Genomic DNA, 21,347 nt, shown 5'->3' with positions numbered 1-21,347 from the left:
CCAGATTTTTAAGCTACATCAGAATAAAGGAAGCCTATTTTAAGATCTGGTTTCTGAAGCATCACCAAGAGTTGTTCCTCATTCAAGAAAATAAAAAGACGTGTTATTCCATCCCTCTGCTCCCAATCTGCAAGTAATATATACATATTTCTATTTCATCAAGGTTTCATTGCATTTACATTTATCTGTAATCATAATTCCCTATTTACTCCTGATACTATATTGAAATGAATTCAATGTTTTCTTTATTTACAATTTCTCCACTTATTTCTCAAAAAGATTCTGCTTCAAGTTTTTACTTACAGCTAAGATCCTTAAAGATTCTGTTATAGCAAGGCTCTGCTGTGTCAACAACAGATGCAAAACACTGAGGCAGTTACGATAGAAACACAAAGCATGAAACAGTGATGTAGGGACCAAAGTGTCACATTCAAAAACATCTTTAAAAATACCTTTCTTTTTGGTTTTCTCGTGGGAGGGAAGTTGAAGTCAGCGAACTTTGAGTCATATTTTTGTGGAAAATAAGAATGTTTAACTAAAAAACAAAAAGAGATCCATAAATGTTTGCAACTATACAATTATTTAAAATTTTATTTGCTATAACATGTCACAATTACTTGAGTGATAACAGTGCTAAACTACTCCTTCTAGGAAGAATAGTAGTTCAAACAAATTATCAAAGATTAAGATTAGTCTGCTAAATAAATGTTTCAAATTAATATCCATTGGTAAGATTACACATCCAATAGATGCTATAAGCATCTAAGTAAAGGAATGGACAAGCTAACCTGATGAAATTCCCTGCAGTTATTTCAAACATTAGAAATGCAAGCTGTAAAATCCCTAATACAGCTCTTTCAGCATCAATTTTACACCAGGAAGACAGAACTCTGTGAAATACATTTTCTAATTCTCTTCCTTTCTTAGTGCCATGACCCAACTTTGAATCTCAAAGCCCCTGATCTTTCTCCTAGATTACCGTGGCAGCCTCTCCAAATGTCTTCCAGTTCCTAAGCCCTCTCTTCCAACACACCCTGCACACTGACACCACAAAAACCATCCTCCAACCATCACAAGCTTGCTCAAAAATCTGCAAATGGCTTCCTAGAGTCCTTCTATGAGATCCCAGTTTATTTCCTCACCCCCCACTTCCTCCATTCCCTCCACATACTCTGCTTCAGTCACACCAGAACACTGCCATCGTCAGAACTCACCTTGTACTGACAACCTCTTTGCCTCTACCTAAAAAGCACCTCTTCCCAAATTCTAAACCTCTCCCAAGACACTTCTTCAAAGAGTTTTTCCCAACTTCCTCAGCGCTCTGAAATCACCTTTTATATGCCTCTATTACCAGTCACACTGAAGTGTGATTAATATTTATGAACCCACCTCACCTGACTTAGGACTGTCTTAGGCACATTCATATTCCCAGCATTTGGTACACAGTAAACACTGATTTGGATTCAATGTAAACTGAATCGTACACAGACTTGGAGAATGGTTTTAAGTGAACAATTTCATGACTTTAAATATGATCTAAATCCTGACACCCAAACTGACAGCTCCAGCCACAAATCTCCCCTGAAAGTACAAACCAATAGCTAACAGCCTATTCAGTATCTCTACTTGACACAAACATATTCCAAACTCATTCCTGGTCTTCTTTCCAAATCTGCTTCATTTACATCCTTCCGGTTGTTTGGCAAAAAACTTTAAATTAGCCTTATCTCTCCTCTTTATCTCACACCCCACACCTGACCCTTCAGCAAATCATGTTGGCCCTACTCTGTCTTCAAAACATGTCTACAATCTGATTACCTCTCATCACCTCCTGAGCTTCACCCTGGTCCAATTCCCCAATATCCTTCACTTGGATAATTACAATAGTTTCCTCACTCCTCTCCCTTTCGGTTAATTCCCATCGGTAGCCACATTAATCCCATAAGTCAAATCATGTCACTCCCCTGCACTACTCATCTCACAACAGTAAAAGTCAAGCTTCCCTGGTCTACAAGGCCCTAACAGGTCTGCCCTCTTCTCCAATCTCCCGCAATTCTACCCCAGGCTCAGTCTTCTCTAGCCACACTGGCTTCCACTCTTACCTATAGCTCAGGCCTTAAGGCCTCTGACACTGACATTTAAACTGCACTACCTATCATTCTTCTTTGCTCTCTCTCTCTCGTTAGCACTCATGCCTTCTTCTCCACACCGCTTTATTGTTTAGTGCCTGTCTTCCTACATCAAATGTTAAGTTCCATAAAAATTAGGATTTTTGTATATTTTACTCACTGCTCTATTCCCAGTTCCTGCTACACAGCTGGAATTCAACACATAGCTGCTAAACTGAATGAACAGGCAGGGAAAGCACTCCTGTCGGACAAATGATGAGACTTAGTGACCAAACTGTTAAAGTGCAGAGCAGAATCAGAAGTGGAGAGAGAAACGAGCCAGGAAGAAGAGGAGAAGGAAGGTAAAAGAGTGATCCTGAGAGGAGTAACAGCCTACCCGGAGCGTTGGGGGACTCCTGATGCCGAGGAAAAATACCAGAAGGCTGTCCCCAGTACCACGATGTCGAAGCCTGGAAATTCCAGGAAGGCTGGCCGTTGAGCTGAGGCTGAGAATCAAGGGGGAACTTGGCGTCAAAGGGGGGCTGCGCCCCGGGAAGAATCTGGGTGTCGAAGGGGGGAGGCGCCTCGGGGAGAACCTGGGCCTCCCTAGGGGGCTGCGCCGTGGAGGAAGGCTCTGGTCCGGCTGCGGAGGGCGACGACGCAGGCGGTGGGGGTGGCGGCGGCAGCATTGCCCAGGCCACCCAGTTGTTCGGCAGTGGGGCAGTGTCGCCCAGCGGACCCAACGTGGGAGTCAGCTCGGGGGCTGGAAACCACCCCGAGGGAGTCACGAAACCACTAGACTGCTCAGCCATGCCGCCCGCCAGCTAGGAAACTCAGCGTGCGAGTGTGGAACCAGCCTTAGGCGTCACTTCCGTTATCGCGAATTACACGTCTCAGCCAACCACAGGCTTCTATGTCATTGGTCGCCGCCGGAAAAACTTCCCCATTTGCGGCAGATCACAGGCTGCGTTCTGGGTAGACTTGACTCTGCGTGGATAGACGTGTATGCGTGATCAGTGCCTGCCACCGCGGATGGCGAGGGATCTGATCGGGCCCGCGCTGCCACCCGGCTTCAAGGCCCGCGGGACAACGGAGGACGAGGAACGGGACCCGAGCCCGGGTAAGCGGCGGCGCGGTCCCTGACCGCCAGGCCCGCCCACCCGTGCTCTGGCCCGGCCTTGCTTTTGAGACAGGTCTGAGGTCTGGGAGGCCGAAGGAGCGGGTAATGGGCGCGGCCCCGACCGAGCTAACTTTCTTTTCCAAACCGTAGCAGTGGAGAGCAGGCCCTGGGGCTTCAGAAAAGAGTTTGGGCCTGGTAATCATAATGATGATGTAGTCCCATTTAGCGCTTAATGGGCTGGATGCTGTGCTAAACGATCGATGACACCGTCGTTTAATCCCCCTAGCAATTGTATACGGTGAAGATGATTACTTTTGTGTTACAAGTGGGGACAGTGAGGCCCAAGCTCTGGCCCCGAGCGCACAGCTAGTAAGTGGTGGAGCAGAGTTAGAACGAAGCCCGTGCTCCTAACCTTTGTGGCAACTTGCCTTCTGACGTACAATGCCCTTGGCTCTTGGAGAAGATGCCCTACTCTCCAGCCCCCGACCTACCCTTTCATTCTGTCACTGCATATGACACACAGCCCAGTGCTCAAACCAATCTGAGTTTCTGCGTAGTTGCTCAATTATCCAGGCTCCTTCTGGTCTGACTCTGCACTTCTTGACACCTGAGGAACTCCTACCCCATTCTTCAAGTTTTTGAATAACTTGTCGACATATACGTCTTCATCATTGCGTTATGGTCCTCTGGCCTTAACACTTCGTGTTTGCCAAATAAATGCTTCTCAGACTCCTCCAAGCCCATCTGTCTCCTTTAATGTTTGTTCTAATTTAGAGACTGGGACTGACGCTAACGTTGGAAGAGAGTAGAGCTGGAAGAGTAACTCTCCCATTTCTGAATCTAATTTGCGTTCTTTGAAAATCCCTAGGTGATGTTTCCGCCTAGAGATTTCTTTCCAGATCTCATCTCGTTATAGCAGATAAAAAGTCAGGTTTCTGGAGGCCTGCCCAGTGGCGTAGTGGTCGACTTCCGGCCCTCTGCTTTGGTGGCCCAGGGTTGGCGGGTTCAGATCCCAGGCACAGACCTACACGCCACTCATCAAGCCATGCTGCGGTGGCGTCCCATGTACAGAAAAAAGGAAGCTTGGCGCAGATGTTAGCTCAGCAACAATCTTCCTCAAGCAAAAGACGAAGATTGGCAGCAGATATTTGCTCAGGGCCAATCTTCCTCACCACCACCACCACCAACAAAAAGTCAGGCTTTTATTTTAGCGGCAAAAGTTCTGTTCAACTGAAGTTGAAGAAAAGTGGGGTTAACTAAGTTTTTTAGTTGGGTTCCTAGGTGTATGTTGTTTTGGGTTCACCATATTACCTGATTTTAAACCAAGGCAGGATTTGCAGGTAAGCATACACCAACTCCCTAATAGATAGTTCTATTATGATTTGCTTCCATCATTCTGCTTGCATTTACTTCAGGTACTCCTTCCTCTGTTCACTCTCCTTTATTTGTTTTGTGGCATCATTCTCTCCCCACTGCCACCCTCAGCACTTAACACTGTGTACACATGTGCATCACCCTGTACCTTGACCAAGTTTTACCCCAGCCCACCTGGCACATAAAAGATCCTTGGTAGACATTTGTTGAATGACTTTACCTCTTCATCAAGCACAAGATCTTGCACATAGCATGTCATTTTTAAAACATAGTCCCCCCCTACTATAATTCCATTCTTCTCATAACCTTCTAGATGGCTTATCCTAAAGCAGTTGCCAAAAAATCTTGAGATATCATTTTTTATCTCATTATTCTTCTGTTTGGACTTTTAAGAAGTTTATCAGTACCAGTATCCTTGAAATTCACTATATCACACCATAGAAGTTTCCCTTGTGTCATCTTCCAGTCACTACTTGCCTCCCTATCCCTCCTTCAACCAAAGGATAACCGTGATTCTAACTTATCATCTCATAGATTAGTTTTGCATGCTTTTGTGCTTTATGTAAGTGGAAAAACACAACATGAACTCTTTTGTAATTGGCTTCGTATTTTGGCATAACATTTTGTGAGATTCGTCATGTTGCTGAATTGTTGATATGATTATAGATTGTTTATTGTCATTGCTATCGAGTAGTCCATTGTGTGAATGTTCTGCAGTTTATCCATTTTACTATTGATGGACTTTTGAGTATTTTCCCTTTTTTGGCAGGTAAAAAAGTGCTGCTATGCATCCTAGTACATGTCTTTCGGTGAACACATGTTACATTTCTTTTGAAATTGTTGGATCGTTGGATATGCATATGTTCAGCTTTAGTAGATACTGCCAGTTTCCAAAGTAGTACCAATTTACACCCCCACCAGCATGTATGAGAATTCCTGTCATTCCATGTTCTCACTAATACTTAGTTTTCCCTGTCTTTCTAATCTGGTGGTTTGCAGCACTGTCTCATGGTAGTTTTCATTTGCCTTTCCCTGGCAACGAATGAAGTTGATTATCTTTTCATACATTTTTGTGGCCATTTGGATGTGTGTCATGTCCAAGTCTTTTGCTCATTTTTCCACTGAGTTGTCTGTCTTTTCCTACTGATTTGTAGAATTCTTTTTATAGTCTGGATACAAGGCATTTTTCAGAAATGTGTATTGCAAGTATCTTTTCTAATTCTATGGGTTGCCTTTTCACTCTCTCGTTAGCATGTTTTGATGAAGAGAAGTTTTTAATTTTAAAATATTCTGATTTTTAAGTTTTTTCTTTAATGGGTAGAGCTTTCTGTATTCCATTTAAGTAATCTTTGCCTACTCCAAAGCTACAGAGTTGTTCTCCTATGTTTTCTTCAGAAGCCTTATGCTTTCAGCTTTCACATTTGAAGTTCATCTGGAATTGATTTTTGTGTATGGTGTGAGGTAGGGGTGAAGATTTATTTTTTTCCCATATGGATATCCAATTGATGCGTCACCTTTCCTTCTTCACTGTACTGCAATATCACTTGCCTTATAAATCAGGTGACCATATATGTGCATCTCGTTTTTTTCTTTCTCATTCTGGTAAAATATACATAATGTGACATTTACCATCTTAACCATTTTTTTTTAGTGTTTTTCTAGTATATTTTAATTTTGAAATGTCTAAAATGGTTGCCCAGAATTTCTCATTAACACAAGATAGCAAGCATTGCTGTCATGCTAAATTATACATTTCCAGTCAAATCGAAGAAAATATGTTCACTTAATCATGTTTAAGTGTATAATTCATCATTAAGTACATTCACAGTGTTGTGCCACCATCACCACTCTCCATCTCGAGGACTCTTTTCCTCTTGCAAGACTGAAACGCTATACCCGTTAAACAATAAGTCCCCACACTCTCCTTCCCCCAGCCCCTGGTTACCGCCATTCTACTTTCTGTCTCTATGATTTTGACTACTCTAGGTCCCACATACAAATGGAATCATACAATATTTATCCTTTTGTGTCTGGCTTATTTCGTTTAGCGTAATATCTTTAAGTTTCATCTATGTTGTAGCGTGTGTCACAATTTCCTTTTTAAGGCTGGATAATATTCCACATATGTATAGACCATATAGACCACATTTTGTTTATCCATTCATCTGTTGATGCACATATGGATTGCTTCCACCTTTTGGCTACTGTGAATAATGCTGCTATGCACATGGGTATACAAATAGCTTATTTGAGTCCCTGCTTTTAATTCTTTTGGATATATTCCCAGAAGTAGAATTCTAGAGCATATGGTTGTTCTGTGTTTAATTTTTTGAGGAGTCGCCATACTGTTTTCCATAGTGGCTGCACCATTTTACATTCCTACTAGCAATGCACAAGAGTTCCAATTTCTCTACATCCTCACCAACACTTGTTGCCTCCTGTTTTCTTTTTTTATAATAGCCATTTTAAGGGGTGCAAAATGATATCTCACTGTGGTTTCAATTTATATTTCCCTAATGATGAGTGATTTTGAGCATCTTTTCATGTGCTTATTGGCCTGTGCATCTAGTTTTAAGAAACTTGAATTCAGAGTCTCATTTCCAAAGTCAAAAAATTTAAATAACATTGTTCTCCCCGATGCCTCAAATTTCTAATTGTCTAAAGATACACATTATGTGATTCTTAGAATAATGACCCTAAGTTAACAAAAAAAGAAAAATTATTTTAAGAATACCTTGGTTAAGAAGAAAATACTGTATTTTAGAAAGCTGTGAACTTTATATTTTATCACATCCCTAATTGGGTCCTCAGCTCTGCTCCGCAATCCTCAGAGGTTTCCCCATGCAGCTCTCTTCCCCGTTGTCCACCATGGCTTGTTAAAACCTTCTCTTTCTTTCTTAGACTCTCTCTTCCTCTACTTCACTGGAAAGGTAGATACCATCTTAAGAGAACTTCCTCAATGTTCTGTCGCTGTGCATGAAAAATTTCCTGAATGTGTGCCCAGCTTTTTTGTCTTCCCTTTGGTTACCATAGGAGAGGTGTACTGCCTTCTTCTAAGGCTAATCCTTCCATTTCTACTCTGAATCATTTCCTTTACTTGTCCTCGGGGCTCCTTGCCCTTAGCATTTAGCCAAAACATTCAAGTCTTTCCCGCCTTTATGAAGCCTCTAGTCCACATCCCCCTATCGGTAATCTTCTTTTTCTCTGGATCCTCCCCATTTTTTCCTTAACCCACTAGATCCTGGCTTCTGTGCTTGCCAGTCACCAATTTCACTGTGGGAATAAACGGAGACCACCTGCCGCTTATTTCTCAGCACCTTTTTGCTAAATTCAAGGCACCCTTTAGTCCTGACCTTCCTTAACCTCACAGCAACATTTACCTTAATGCTGCCTTCTGTCCTGTCTTGGTTCCAGCCACCCTGAACACATTTCTGTTTTCTAAATTAGCTAGGCTTCGAGGCTTTTGAGTTCTTGGCAGACACTTTTCTCTCAGCCTGGACTACTCTCCCTCAAGTCCCCACCCACTTTGCCCAGCTACCTCAGTCTTGTCCTTTAGCCCCAGACCAAACATCCCTTTTTCTAGGACACATTCTCTGACGGTACTGCCTACCCCCTGCAAAAGACTGGGTTGGGTGCTACTTATAAATATTTCCATGACTTAATCCTGTCATGGGGTCAGCAAGCTTTGCCTGTAAAGGACCAGTAATAAATATTTTAGACTGTGCAGGTTAATAGGCAAAGTCAAGATTATTATGGAAGTATGTTATATAACAAGAGAAAACAAATTTTCATAAATTTTTATTGTTGAAATTCAAAACATGATAGAGTACAATTTTTTTGTAGTATAAGTCTACTAATGAGAAGAATGAAATTGCTGTTGGGGGAATAACATTTCATTTAATTGGGGTCCAAGGTGAGTGTTTCCGTTCATCAAAATCAATTCCTGATCTATAATGAGATTTTATGTGCTATATTGAGTGTATTTTTTGTATGCATAATTCTGTGTGATAGATATGACAAGGGAAAAATAATGAACTAGAAGGCATAACCCCTATTCTCGTGGAATTTATCATCTATTTGAAAAAATTACTATCACAGCAGGAGTAATAATGATAGTATAGCATCACTGCTTTAGGAGAGAGATGGAATAGTTTGTTACAAGTGCCTAAACTAATTTTTTGACACAATTTATATAGTTGTGAAGAAGAATACCTATAAAAAAGTGAAGCCAGGCATGTCCTTAATTTTATTAGAAAGTCTGTAATGTGGCTTATACTAACTTATACTTTCAAATTCTTCTCTTTTTTATGTTACCATCTCTTAGTGTCCTGTAGTATTATGTACTAGTTATTTCTTTTGACACAAACCAAATGGAAAGTAAATAATTCTATGTTCTGAATGCCACTTTGTTACATTATTTTTCCTGTGATCATTAAAAAAAATAAGGCCCTATGTTCTTCTTGGATGAGTTTTATCTTCATCTGTTTATTCTCTTTTTTAAACTTATATCCCACTTGTTTCTTTAAAAATTCAAGACGAATTTACCTATTAGTTGTAATACCAAGGACAGCACGTATTTAGAACATTTAGCCTTTTAATCACTTGAACTATATAAAAGAATAATAAAATCTCTTCTTAATCCAAACCAATTGAAAATTAGCCAGTGGTGTCAAATTGACAAATTACATTGATAGCACCCACAAATAAGAAAAGAAAGAAGCAAAAAAGAAAAAAATCTTCTCTTTTTAATATTTAGAATCAAGAGGGAGATGGGCAGAGTCAGTCACTATGAGAGTGAAATGCAGTCCCCCAGGTTCCTTCGTGTTAAAGCTGTGACCCCTAGAATTTTGAAGAAAGGGATATTCGTGGAAGGTGGTGTCCTCCCCTTCTTGCTGTGTTCTAAAAGGTGCTGTCTCTAGGAATTAGTAGTACATAAAGAGATAAACTAGAACTCAGTAAAGACATTATTCATTAGAGTCAGAAGTCAAATATAGTCTCCATTTGTGGTTGGGGTATACTTACATACTAAGACATAACTTATTCTAATAAGTTATATTAAGACATAACTATTCTTCAATCTTAAAGAGCACTTGGAGATGTGAATCCTACCCCTTAGTTCTTAATGGTTCCCTCTTTTTGCTGCTTGATTGTTCTTTTCTAGGTGTGCTGTATTACAAGTTCAGCATTTATTTTCTAAAATTCCTTCCTTCATGTAATGATGTATAGAAAAATATTTTAAAATGTATCAAATTTTTTAAGATAAAAGTTTGAATTTTTAATGTGTATGAAGCACTTGCTCTTTAGTAATACAACATGGGGGGATCAGAAAAAATTTCAGAAATAGACCCGTGGTTCTGAAACTGGCCTTAGCTTCTCTCCTGAGCTTTATACTGCTATACCCAAGTACCACGGATGGTACCACTGACTTTTTTAATGTGCATGTTAAACTTAAGATGAGAAAACCAAGCTCTTGACTCCTCCCCCAAACCTGCTTTCCTTCTAGTCTTGCCCGTGTTAGAGAATAGCACTGCCATGCTCCTGACCTCTGTCTTTAAAATTACCTTCCCACGTATTCACAGTCACCTTCTTCATTTGTTTCTTTTTTATGTTGTTTCTCTAGAAGTATTTATTCAATAAGTATCTGTTGGATGCATGTATGCTGACTCAGTTGAATGTTGTCTAGTATAGTGGTTAAGGGTATAGGCTCTGAAATCAGACTCTGGGGTTCATATCTCACTATTTAGTTGTGTGAAGTTGGGCAAGATACATTCTCTCTGCATCTGTTTCTTCATCTGTGAGATAGAAATAATAATACTTCCCTAATATGGTTGTTGTCAGAATTAAATAGGTTAATGCATATAAATCTCTTAAAACAGTGCATAGCACATTAGACTTGACATGTTATTTTTCTTTTATTATTTTTAAGTTTTTGTTATTATTAATAGTGAATGAATAGCATCCCTGGGAAGTACTTTGCAAGATTGTATTTCCAGGCCCTCCTCTAGGCCAACTGAGTCAGAATCTCTGGGGAAAGGGCCCAGGAATCCCCTTTTTTTTTTTTCCTTTTTCTCCCCAAAGCCCCCCAGTACATAGTTGTATATTCTTAATTGTGGGTCCTTCTAATCGTGGCATGTGGGACGCCGATAAGCAGTGCCATGTCCGCGTCCAGGATTCAAACCGATGAAACACTGGGCCACCTGCAGCAGAGCACACGAACTTAACCACTCGGCCATGGGGCTGACCCCAGGAATCTCTTTTTAAAAAGTATTTTGCCAATTCTGATAAACATCCAGGCTTGGAAACTATGGCAGTAGAATTTTAGCATTACTGCTCAGTACCAACATAGATAGTTGTGTCTATGTGACATCCTGACATCATGCAGAGACCTCATGCAATAACCTGTAATTTTGCTGAGACATGAAGTTAGAGCAAGTCACTCTGATGTGTGGGCCCAGAAGACCCTTGCCCCGCTCCTTCGCAGCATCTCCATCCCAGCGCAGCCTCATTCTCTTCTCTTTATCTCTACTAGTAAGCAGTAAAACTTAGAGTCACTCTAAGTTTGTTTCTGCTTGAGCAATCATCTTGAAAAGAAAACTGAGAAGTATGATGATGCCAGTAAAGATATTTTTTAAAGTAGTTGTTCTTAGAAACCAAAATGGATAATTTTCATTTTTTATATATTAGATTACGGAGTGGCAATTTCATTGTTTGGTTAGCACTGTGATGTAAATATTGTCTACCATTTGCTGTCTGTAAGAAAAAAACCCATGGAACTGTTTTGGCAGTTGTACCAACCAAAATTGCAACTAATGCAAAAATTGTAATATGTCAGGGAAATTATATGCTATTGTTATATTTATAAGTTTGGGTATTAAAGTTTTTGTGCATCTCGTAGTGATACTGTGTCAGACAAGATTTATGCCTTCCTGGAGTTGGAAAGACAAAATTATACACAAAATCTTCTTTAGTTGCAGGACCAGCTCTGCCCCCTAATTATAAAAGCAGTAGTTCAGAGTCGTCAGACAGCGATGAGGACAGTAGTTCTTTTGAAGAAGGAAATCAAGAATCGGAAGAAGAGGACACTGGTCCAAGTGCAAGGTCAGTCACTTACTTAAAATGAATAATAAATCAGTCTTCAAACCTAGTATACACTGGCAGGAACAGATGGCTAGTAAGGGGATATCATATCTGCATTTATACAGTGGAGGAACAAATCATTTCTTGTGGCATTTCCTCATGAACTGTACCTTTTACAAAGAAATTTATTCTAGTAGTATGTAGCTGTGGAGATACCTAGAATTTCAATAAAATTCTTCTAAAAAGAATTTTTCCTTAAAGTGACTAAGTATTCTAGATAAACCATAGGATTTCTTTTTAAAAACTGTCTGTGCAGTATATGTTTTTTGTTTAAGTAAATGAATGATTTCCCTCTAGCCTAGCCTTACTTGCCACAGGTCCGTGTAAGTAACATGTCAAACCTTTGTTTATTATTGGGTAGCAAGTTTTTTTGATGCATTTTAAAAGATTATGAGACAGAAATAGCAACTTAAGCCTCGTTTAAAGAATGAGATTAGGGGCCAGTGCGGTGGCACAGCAGTTAAGTTCACACGTTCTGCTTCAGCGGCTTGGGGTTCATGGGTTTGGATCCCAGGTGCGGACCTACACACCGCTTGTCAAGCCATGCTGTGGCAGGCGTCCCATATATAAAGTAAAGGAAGATGGGCACGGATGTTAGCCCAGGGCCAGTCTTCCTCAGCAAAAAGAGGGGGATTGGCAGCAGGTGTTAGCTCAGGGCTAATCTTCCTCAAAAAAAAAAAAAAAGAATGAGATTAAAAGCCAAAGTCGTAAACTTTTTGCTCAAAATTATCTAGCAAGTAGACTATTTGAAACTTCATTGAGTAGAGTCTTCAACACCACATAAAATGATAGAAAATTGATATATTACTGCTGTAAAGAAATAACCAATCTCTAACTATTTTAGGCCAAAATGAATTCCAGGAAAAGATTAGTAGAAGATCTATCTGGTGTCCACTTTTTCTTATTTGGCAAGATTAATTTGTTGTTTTGGTATTTATATAACTGGTTGAAGTTAATGCTTCATTTAAAAATTAAAATTTCTCTGAAAGAAATTTTGACGTATGTGCATAAAGTTATACTACCATGTTTTCAGAAAACAGAGCAGAAATGAAGATGACGATGATGATGATGAAGGCTTTTTTGGACCAGCCCTTCCTCCTGGATTTAAAAAACAGGACGATTCTCCTCCAAGGTGATAATGTGTAGTATTTCAGGCCAGTCTTTTCTGAGTATTTCAACTAGTGTCTGTTAATTCATTAAAGAACAGTCTGAAATTGTTTTTAATATATATTTATATAACAGTCAATATTCATATAAATAAAAATTATTTAAATACTATTTTAAATAATTATTTAAATAAAAATAATTATAATGAAAAATTCCTATAATAAAAATAATTATTTACATGTTTATGACACATTCATAGTTTATAAAATCTTCCACATCTTTTTGGTACTCACAAAGGGTTTTGTGGTAGGCTGTGTGGAACATTATCTTTCTTCCCCTTTTTTTTAAACAAATAAGGGTGCACACATAGTAAATGGTAGACCTTGGGCTAGAATCCTGGTATTTGACTTCTAATTCAGGCGTTTTCTTAGTTATTTATTGATAAAAGAAATAAATCCCTTTGTGCTAACTTAGACAATTTGACTAACTTCTCTGAACCTCAAATTTGTCATCTGTGAAACAGGAAAACAACATGCACCTTACAGAATTGTTGTAGTGATTGAGAGTTCATATTTATGTACATATTACATACATGTCTGTATCTTATATGGTGCCTAGCACAGAGTGAACATATGGTAAATATTGATTCTTGTCTTCTTCTTGGAATTGTAAAATTTTTAAATGCTGAGTATGAAATTGCACACCAAATTGCTTATAATTCAGAACACTATTTACCAATATGCAGGAATAAATAGAAAAGGCTGTCATACATTTTGTATTCAGAGTTTATAATCACATTTGTCAGCTCCTAACTTTCATATAACTTTGGTCCTTTTAGAAGTAACAAGGATAGACAATCTACTGCCTGTTTTTGTATGGCCCCCAAGCTAAGAATGATCTTTAAAGGGTTATTAGGAGGCCGGCCCTGTGGCCTGGTGATTAAGTTTGGTGCGCTCCACTTCGGCGGCCTGGGTTCTGTTCCCAGGCACAGACCTACACCACTCATCAGTGGCCATGCTGAGGTGGCAACCGACATACAAAATAGAGGAAGACTGACACAGATGTTAGCTCAGGTCAAATCTTCCTCAAGCCAAAAAAAAAAAAAGAGGAAGATTGGCAACAGCTGTCAGCTCAGGGTGAATCTTCCGTACAAGGAAAAAAAAAGTCATTAAAAAAGCAAAGACAGATATGCAACAGAGACCCAAATCTGACCCTCAAAGCCTAAAATTTCCTATCTGGCTCTTTATAGAAAATTTGCTGACTGCTGGGATATAACATTCCTTTCAAGAAAATACATTGTTAGATGTATAGCAGTTTCTTTCTTGAGAATTCTATTTTGGCAATAATAAAGTATATGTATGAAGTAAACAGGTGGTAGCATATATTGTAGGCATAAACTTTTTATACAGCCATAACATGCGATGGTTATATTCCTTTACCATATTTTAAGATTTTGTGTACCAGTAATTTTATCCTCACAAATTCCCTGAGACCAGAGAATTGAGCTGTAATTGCATTTGTAGATCTGCTAAAAATTGTACTCAGAAAAAACCCATGCAGTACTTCCTTATAGCTTATAAGTCATAGCTAATTTGATCTTTCTAACAATGCCAAACCTGCCTGTTTTTCATATGCAAAATTGTTTTGGCTCAAAGAGGTTTTATGAACCAAGACAAGAGGTTGTTAAATGGCCAGGAGCGGAACCTGGGCCTTCTGACTCTCAGTACTGTCTTTCCCCTGCCAGGAAGCCTGTCTGAGAGGCTCTAATTGAACACAGTGCAATTTGGAAAATTGGGCTTAGGCCTGCAGTGTCCTGTTGGTTGGTAATACTGGCACAGTGACTCTCTGGAAAAAACATTGGTATGAAAGAAAGGATGAAGAAACTTAAAACTGTGAAAGAAAGAGGAAAGTGTCTTTTCTGTTTTATTTTTCCCTACACAAAGTAAGACTTCTCTTTTTAAGATGCAGAATTTAGGGAGTTCTCCCTTTTGAACTAATGATAGTTCTCTCCGAATGTGGCAACAGGGCAGCTTGAAAAACATGAACTTTTTCATCCAGGAGACCAGGGGTCAGACTCCAGCTGTGTCATTTACTAGTTTGTGTTGTCCTTGGGCATTATTTTGCTCACCTTGAAAATGGAGTGACTTATACCAACCAGGGCTGTTTTGAAGAAACAGAAAGGGGCACTGGCTGAAATGTGGTTAGCCCCCAACCTTTCCCTTTCCTGTGGGTCTCAAATGAGCTCTTTTCATTCCTGTACACTTCCACATCGTTATTGGGTTATTAGTGAGGGGAGTGTTTAGATTTTTATACCACCTTGGCACATGGAACCATAAATTGTAGCGTCTGGCATATGCATGTGCTGTATATGTCCTTAAAACTCAATTTACACCTAAGTGGTTCTCACTATAATTGTAATGCCCCTAAGGCATTTTTCAGTGGACAGTAAATTTCAAAACTGAGAGCTAAGGTACAAAGTAGAAAAGATCTTCACAGGCTTTAGTCCATAATAAGGACTTGTTTTTTTAAAAAATGTTTTTATTTAACGTAGTTCTTTTAGGAAGTGAGTATACACCACTGACAGGTTGAAAATTCCTGGTTTTGTCGCTAATCATTGACTAACAAGCAGAAAGTTAAAATGCAAAAATGAGATTTTTTTAAAGATGCTAAGTTGAAAAATACCAGGTTATCTAGTAAAAATATGTTGAATAAAATTCTCGTTTTCAACATTTGTTATTTTCTGGCTTTGTGTGTGTGTGTGTGTGTGTGACCTTTTATTTTGGAAACTGCTTTCTAAAGTCAGAGAGAATGATAAAGGTGCATTTTATTTTTCAGGCCTATCATAGGTCCTGCATTACCTCCTGGTTTTATTAAGTCTATACAGAAAAGTGACAAAGGCAGAGATGATCCAGGACAACAAGTATCATCATATTTCGACTCCGAGGTTTGGGAAATTTTTGTTTAAAGAATAAGATGTAACAAACTCAAAACATTATGTAGTGCTAGCTGCAGTCGTTTGCCTCAGATGTAATGGCAGATGCAGTCATGCTCAGATGAATTTAAGGTTGTAATGTCGGTAGATGAAATCAAAGGCTTATCATAGATCCGAGATGCTCTTAGAAAAATCACAAGGCAGTTGCATGTTGACAGGGTGTTACCTTTTCATGCTTCTCGTCCTTGAAGGGAAGCTCTAAATAAAGTGCTAGAAAAAAGAAGATGATGGAAAGTTTAAGGAGTCGTTGTGATTTGATCTGGAAGAGAGAAAGCTGAGGAACTTGTTAATAATGATCTTTATGTTGAAATTAACTCTATCCAGCTCTGATGCCTGTTTATGACAAAGGCATTGGTGGATATGTGATTTTATGAAAAAATAGATGAAATGATTTGAGTCAAATATGAAGGCTATTTTCTTGTTAAAGGTGTGGTCTTGAACAGTAGCTGAGATTTGTAAAGTACTTTATAATTTGTAGTGCATTTTCGCTTATATGGATATTATTTTATCTTCTCCATGGCCTTATGAAACAGATATGATCTACATCTTACAGATGCTAAAAACCAGAGAAATTGGTAACTTACCCAAGTTTGCACAATTTGGACTTATCAAAGCCAAGACTCAAACCCAGTTCTTACGACTTTAAATCACCCAGTTCTTATGACTTTAAATTCTTGTGCATTGGCTTCTTGTGTGTGAATTCATCTGATCAAGAGACTCCTCTGCGTCTCCACTGAGAATTCAACAGTTCCACTGAGCTTGTCACTAAAGGCAATGTAACGCAGGGGTTAAGATCATGAACTTCAGAGTCATTTACTCTTTCTCTCAATGATATTTGTGAGTACCTACAATGTGTCAGGCACATAGTCACGGAAATGGACCTGTCAACAAATTCTGTTGTTCCTACCTTTAACACACATCCAGAATCCAGCTACTTCTGCAACCGCCCTGCTCCAGGTCGACATCATATCTCACCTGTTTTATGATCTTCATGCTTTCGCCCTCGTTCCTCTACTGCCTCTTCTCAGCCCGGCAGCTGTAGCTGCCTGGATGAAATAAAGTCAGATGCTGTCACTCACACTCAAAACTATCAAATATTCTACTTCTCGCTCTGTGTAAAAGCCAAAGGCCTTAGAGAGCCGTCTACAGTCTGGCCCCTATTAGTTCCCTGGTTTTCTCTCTTATTTTAATCTGGCCACACTGGGCTCCTTGTTATACCTCCTTAAATACATCAGGTGCACTCCTGCCCTGGAGCTCTTATACCTACCAAGTCTCTTGAAAATGGTCTTCTCCTGGATGTCTGTGTGGCTTGCCTCCCTCCCAGACTTTCAATTTTTCCTGGAATGTCACCTTCTCAATGAAGTCATTTCTGGCCTCCTAATTTAAAATTGCTAACCTCTCTTCCCTTTACTCCTGTCCTCTTCGCTCCTTTAATTTGCTCCACAGCATTTATCACCTAAGATACCACTTCTTTTTCTGTATTGTCAACCTCTCCCCACTAGAATGTGAGGCCGTTGAGGACAGAGACTTTTTGTGTTATCTCCAGTGGCCATTCAAAAGTATTTACTGAATGAATGAGTAAGTTAGACACAGTCCTTGCCGTTGTCACACTTACAGCGTAGTAAGGAATACATTTATTAAAGAAATAATTTGTGATACTGTGAGTGATTCAAAAGGTGAGACAAAATATAGTGGAACCGTGACAGGGCACCCTAATCTGAAGAAATGAGAAAAAGTCTTTTTCTCTGAGAAAATGTCTAAACTGAAGATTGATGAGTTGGAGATAGCTCAGCAGAAAGGGCAGGAAAGATTGTTCCAGAGACTACAGATAGTTTATGTGAGGGCAGAAGAGTGCAGAGAGAAAGAAAATGAGGGTTAAAGAAGTCCAGTGTGGTTAGAGTGGAGAGAATGAGAAAGGTGGAAGAGAGAGAGGTAGACAAGAGCCAGTCAAGCTTGGAATCCTGGCTGAGTTTAGTTTTGTTATCAGGAACATACAGGTTGTTATCTTATAGGGTTGTTGTAAGGGTTAAATCAGAACAGTAGCTATTCAACTTATAATAACTACTGTTACTATTATTACCTCTACTACATGTGCCGTGAGAGTAACCTTGAAGAATTTACATTAACTATAAGGAATCCTTTCTAACAAAATTGTTAAATACAAGAATAAGTTACTAGAGGACAGCTTCCAGCCATATGGGAGACTGAGCTGACATGGTCAGGCTAGGCTCGCCCTGCCACAAACACACAGGAATGCTGGGGAAAAATAAAATAGCAACAAAGAATAGAGAGCTAAGCTCCAAAGAAAGAAAGGGAAATCCACAGGTGCTAATAACATTGAGAGAATTCAAAGCTAGAGCAGTAAACACAAGTTTACACATCAGGGGACCAGCGTGGTTTTATCAACCCAGCCATAAACTCTAGAGGACTGGGCCCGGGGACAGGCTCCGGTAGGCAGAGTAGAGTGAATTGAGCTCCCTGTGAGCTTCCTGAATCAAACCCACAGCCTCAAAGTACTGCTCTGTCTGCAAAAAGAGTACTAGAGAAATGGAACCCACTGTCCTCTGGAAAGTGGGAAGGAAGTTTGCTTTAGTCTAAGGCCTTTTCATGCTATCTGTAACCTACTTTCAAATGAGTCCCAAAAAAGTGTGTGTGTGTGTGTTTGTGTGTGTCTCTGCCTCACAGAGAGAGGCCAGAGGGGTAGGGAAACAAAGATGAATGTAGTAAAATGTTAGCAACTGATGTATTGGGGTGGAGATACCTGGGTTTTCATTCTACTTGTCTTGGCACTACATTTTTCAAAATAAAAATTTTTTAAAGATGTAGCGTAATTCAACTTTATTCATACTTGGAACTCTATCCTAACCCACCTAGCTAACAAGTGGATAGTTTAGGTAATTCCCTAGATGGTATCTATTCTACATTCTCTAGCTTCTCTTAGCAAAAGGTAAGGGGTAAGGATGGGGCAGGGATGACTTCAGAGTATGCCTGTGTTCAGGGTAATCTTGATTCTGAATTTCTCGGTTTATAATTTCCCGTTAACAAAACCTTTTTCAAAAGACACTTCTTTTTCTGATTTCATAGTTTCCTTTCTCAAAGAGAGGCTTCTCTTCGTCTCTCATTCACAATGTATACTCCCAAATTAAGACATACATAATAATGCTAACAGTTAACATTTGTTGAGTACTTGCCATAAGCCAGATGCTGTAAAGCACAACACAAACTTAGGTTTGCATGACTCAATTATATTTGCATAACTGTATAAACTTAATTTAATTCAAACAGCAATCCTAGGGTATGGTGTGTCAGCCACAATGCTTTTAGCTGCAAATAACAGAAAATCCAACTCAAAATGGAACTTTGTCTTAATCTACTCAGCAAATGGGTTGTTTATGTAATTTCTTGGGTGGTATCTAATCTATATTCCCAAAATAAGGGAAATGTGTTTCAGACATCATAAGAGGTCTAGAGGTGGGGTCATTCCAGGGTTCATTAATTCAACAGCTTAATGAAATCATCCAGGGCTCCAGTTTTTTTCCATCTTCTCTATCATTGCCAGTATGTTGATTCCTCTTAGGCTGACCCCTTCATTATACCAAGAAGCCTGCCAAAATTCTAAGATTCACATGCAGATGACAATGTCCAGACACGGAAGGGGAATGGTCCCTATCCTGTGTCCCTTTTTTAGAGGGAGGAAAACTTTCCCAGGTTTCCTATAGACTTCTCCTCGCGTTTCTTTTGCCAAAATGGAATCATATGCCCATACCTAAGCCAGTCAGTTGGGCAAGAAGAATGAGACCTGTAGGGGACTGGAATTGGCCACCCCAAGATATGTCTCTTTTGCATGAGGAATATTTTGGGCTGGTTACTTTTAAAAAAGCTGCAGACAGGAAAGAAACTCTGAAAAGTAGAATTTACTTACCCTTTGTTAAGAGACCTTTACATTTGTAAAGGAAATCTCCACCTGTAAAGCTGTCTCCCTTTCTGTACCAGGAAGAAGGAGGGGGGATGACCTTATCCTCTAAAAACTCGTAATGCGGAAGACAAGGACTTAAATCTGCATAATAATGTTACTCTTGTTTACTGTGCTTGTCTGGTACTGGTATACTCCAGTAACTGACTCCCCCCACCCCCAACATCCTCCTCTGCCTTTAGCTGAAGATGATATTTAAGGTGGTGGCTTCAGCCATTTTGGCAAGTTGCCTGAGGCTCTCCCATGTATACATGTTATAAAGCTTTGTTTAATTTTCTCCTATTATTCTGTCTCATGTGAATTTAATTCATTCTCTGGCCAGAAGGACCCAGAGTGGGTAGAGGTAATGTCTTCCTCCCCTACAGACCAAAGTGATTGGCTTAGAATTATCAACATTTTTCTCCAGGAGTTAGAGACAGTCCCAGTTTCCTGAGAAAAGCATGGCTCCAAAGAGGACAAACAAAACACGGGGTTCTCTTAGCAATAGAGTAGTTATTGGTTGGAGCTGTTATAATCCCCATCTGGAAGACAAAATGAGACCTAGAAAGGTTACTGTGCCTGAGGTCCCAGGGCTAACACAATGGCAAATTGGGGCCTTGAAACTAGGTCTAACTGCCTCGCAGCCCAAACTCTAAACCAATAGGGGACATAATTTGTATTGTATTTTTTAATTAAATAACTCAGCTTTTTAAAAAAAGTTTAAATAACTCATCTGGGACACCAAAATGATTTAATACCTAGATTGGATTTGGGTTTATGATTCTGGTTTCTCATTTTCGGTTTAGCGCGTTGGGCCTGATTTTCTGTTTGCACCTCCAACCACCCATTTAGTTTGTGTCTCCCAACATCCTAAGTGATTTTTATTTCTAAAAAGTTTGGGTATCATCCTACCAAGATATGCAAGACGTGCTGATGTTCTACCTTCATAAAATCATCGCGTGTTAGATGAAAGTAAAAATACCATTAGCTTATCCCATCATCTTAAACTTCAGCACTATATTGATACCCTATCTCTTATAGTTTTAAAAGTTCATTATATCTATTATATCTTCTCATTTACAGCACCAAGTATTATATGTGTAGGGGGTTATAAATATGTTTAAGGTCATGTCTTTGACATTGAAGAGCTTCCTGTTGTATAGATAAGCTATACACACTTAAAGTTAAATCATTAACAGTTGAAATAAAGAAAATAATAGAGGGGTTGCTGTAGTATTAGTAGAAAAAATACTGGCCTGGATCTTAGAATATTTGGGTCTTAGATGCTAGTTTTATAACCTCGGATAAGTTGTTTAACCTTTCAAAATAGAATTCTCTAAACCTAGGTTTCCTCAAAAAGAAAACAAGAGTAGTAAGGTCATTTCACAGTTTTGTTATGAGGACCAAATTAGGCGTTGTATACCAAAGTCCGTAATTATTAAGAGTGTGTGTGTGTGTGTGTGAGAGAGACATTTAGAGTAAGCCACTAGACCATATATAATTATCTAATTATTCATACCAATAGCAATTGCTGTAAGGGTTCAGAGAAGAAACCAC

At 39.3% G+C, this 21,347-nt stretch overlaps 2 protein-coding genes across 2 annotated transcripts in view; one reads left to right on the top strand and one right to left on the bottom strand.

The window, feature by feature from the left end:
- Positions 1 to 2,996, bottom strand: part of NUFIP1 (nuclear FMR1 interacting protein 1) — a 41,030-nt gene extending 38,034 nt beyond the window's left edge. The window contains exons 1-2 of the mRNA XM_008537798.2: positions 2,506 to 2,996; positions 453 to 535 (exon numbers count right to left, since the gene is read on the bottom strand). Coding sequence (XP_008536020.1) covers positions 453 to 535; positions 2,506 to 2,920 — 498 coding nt within the window. The 5' untranslated portion in view covers positions 2,921 to 2,996. The remainder of the gene's footprint in view (positions 1 to 452; positions 536 to 2,505) is intronic.
- Positions 2,997 to 3,011: 15 nt separating this feature from the next.
- Positions 3,012 to 21,347, top strand: part of GPALPP1 (GPALPP motifs containing 1) — a 34,681-nt gene continuing 16,345 nt past the window's right edge. Inside the window, exons 1-4 of the mRNA XM_008537788.2 lie at positions 3,012 to 3,228; positions 11,571 to 11,700; positions 12,773 to 12,871; positions 15,682 to 15,790. Of these exons, the coding sequence (XP_008536010.1) occupies positions 3,114 to 3,228; positions 11,571 to 11,700; positions 12,773 to 12,871; positions 15,682 to 15,790 (453 nt within the window). The 5' untranslated portion in view covers positions 3,012 to 3,113. The remainder of the gene's footprint in view (positions 3,229 to 11,570; positions 11,701 to 12,772; positions 12,872 to 15,681; positions 15,791 to 21,347) is intronic.

Source organism: Equus przewalskii, chromosome 16 (assembly GCF_037783145.1).
Source record: "Equus przewalskii isolate Varuska chromosome 16, EquPr2, whole genome shotgun sequence".
NCBI lineage: Eukaryota > Metazoa > Chordata > Mammalia > Perissodactyla > Equidae > Equus > Equus przewalskii.
The sequence above is the reverse complement of the archived record's forward strand: the minus strand, read 5'-3'. Positions and strand labels throughout refer to the sequence as shown.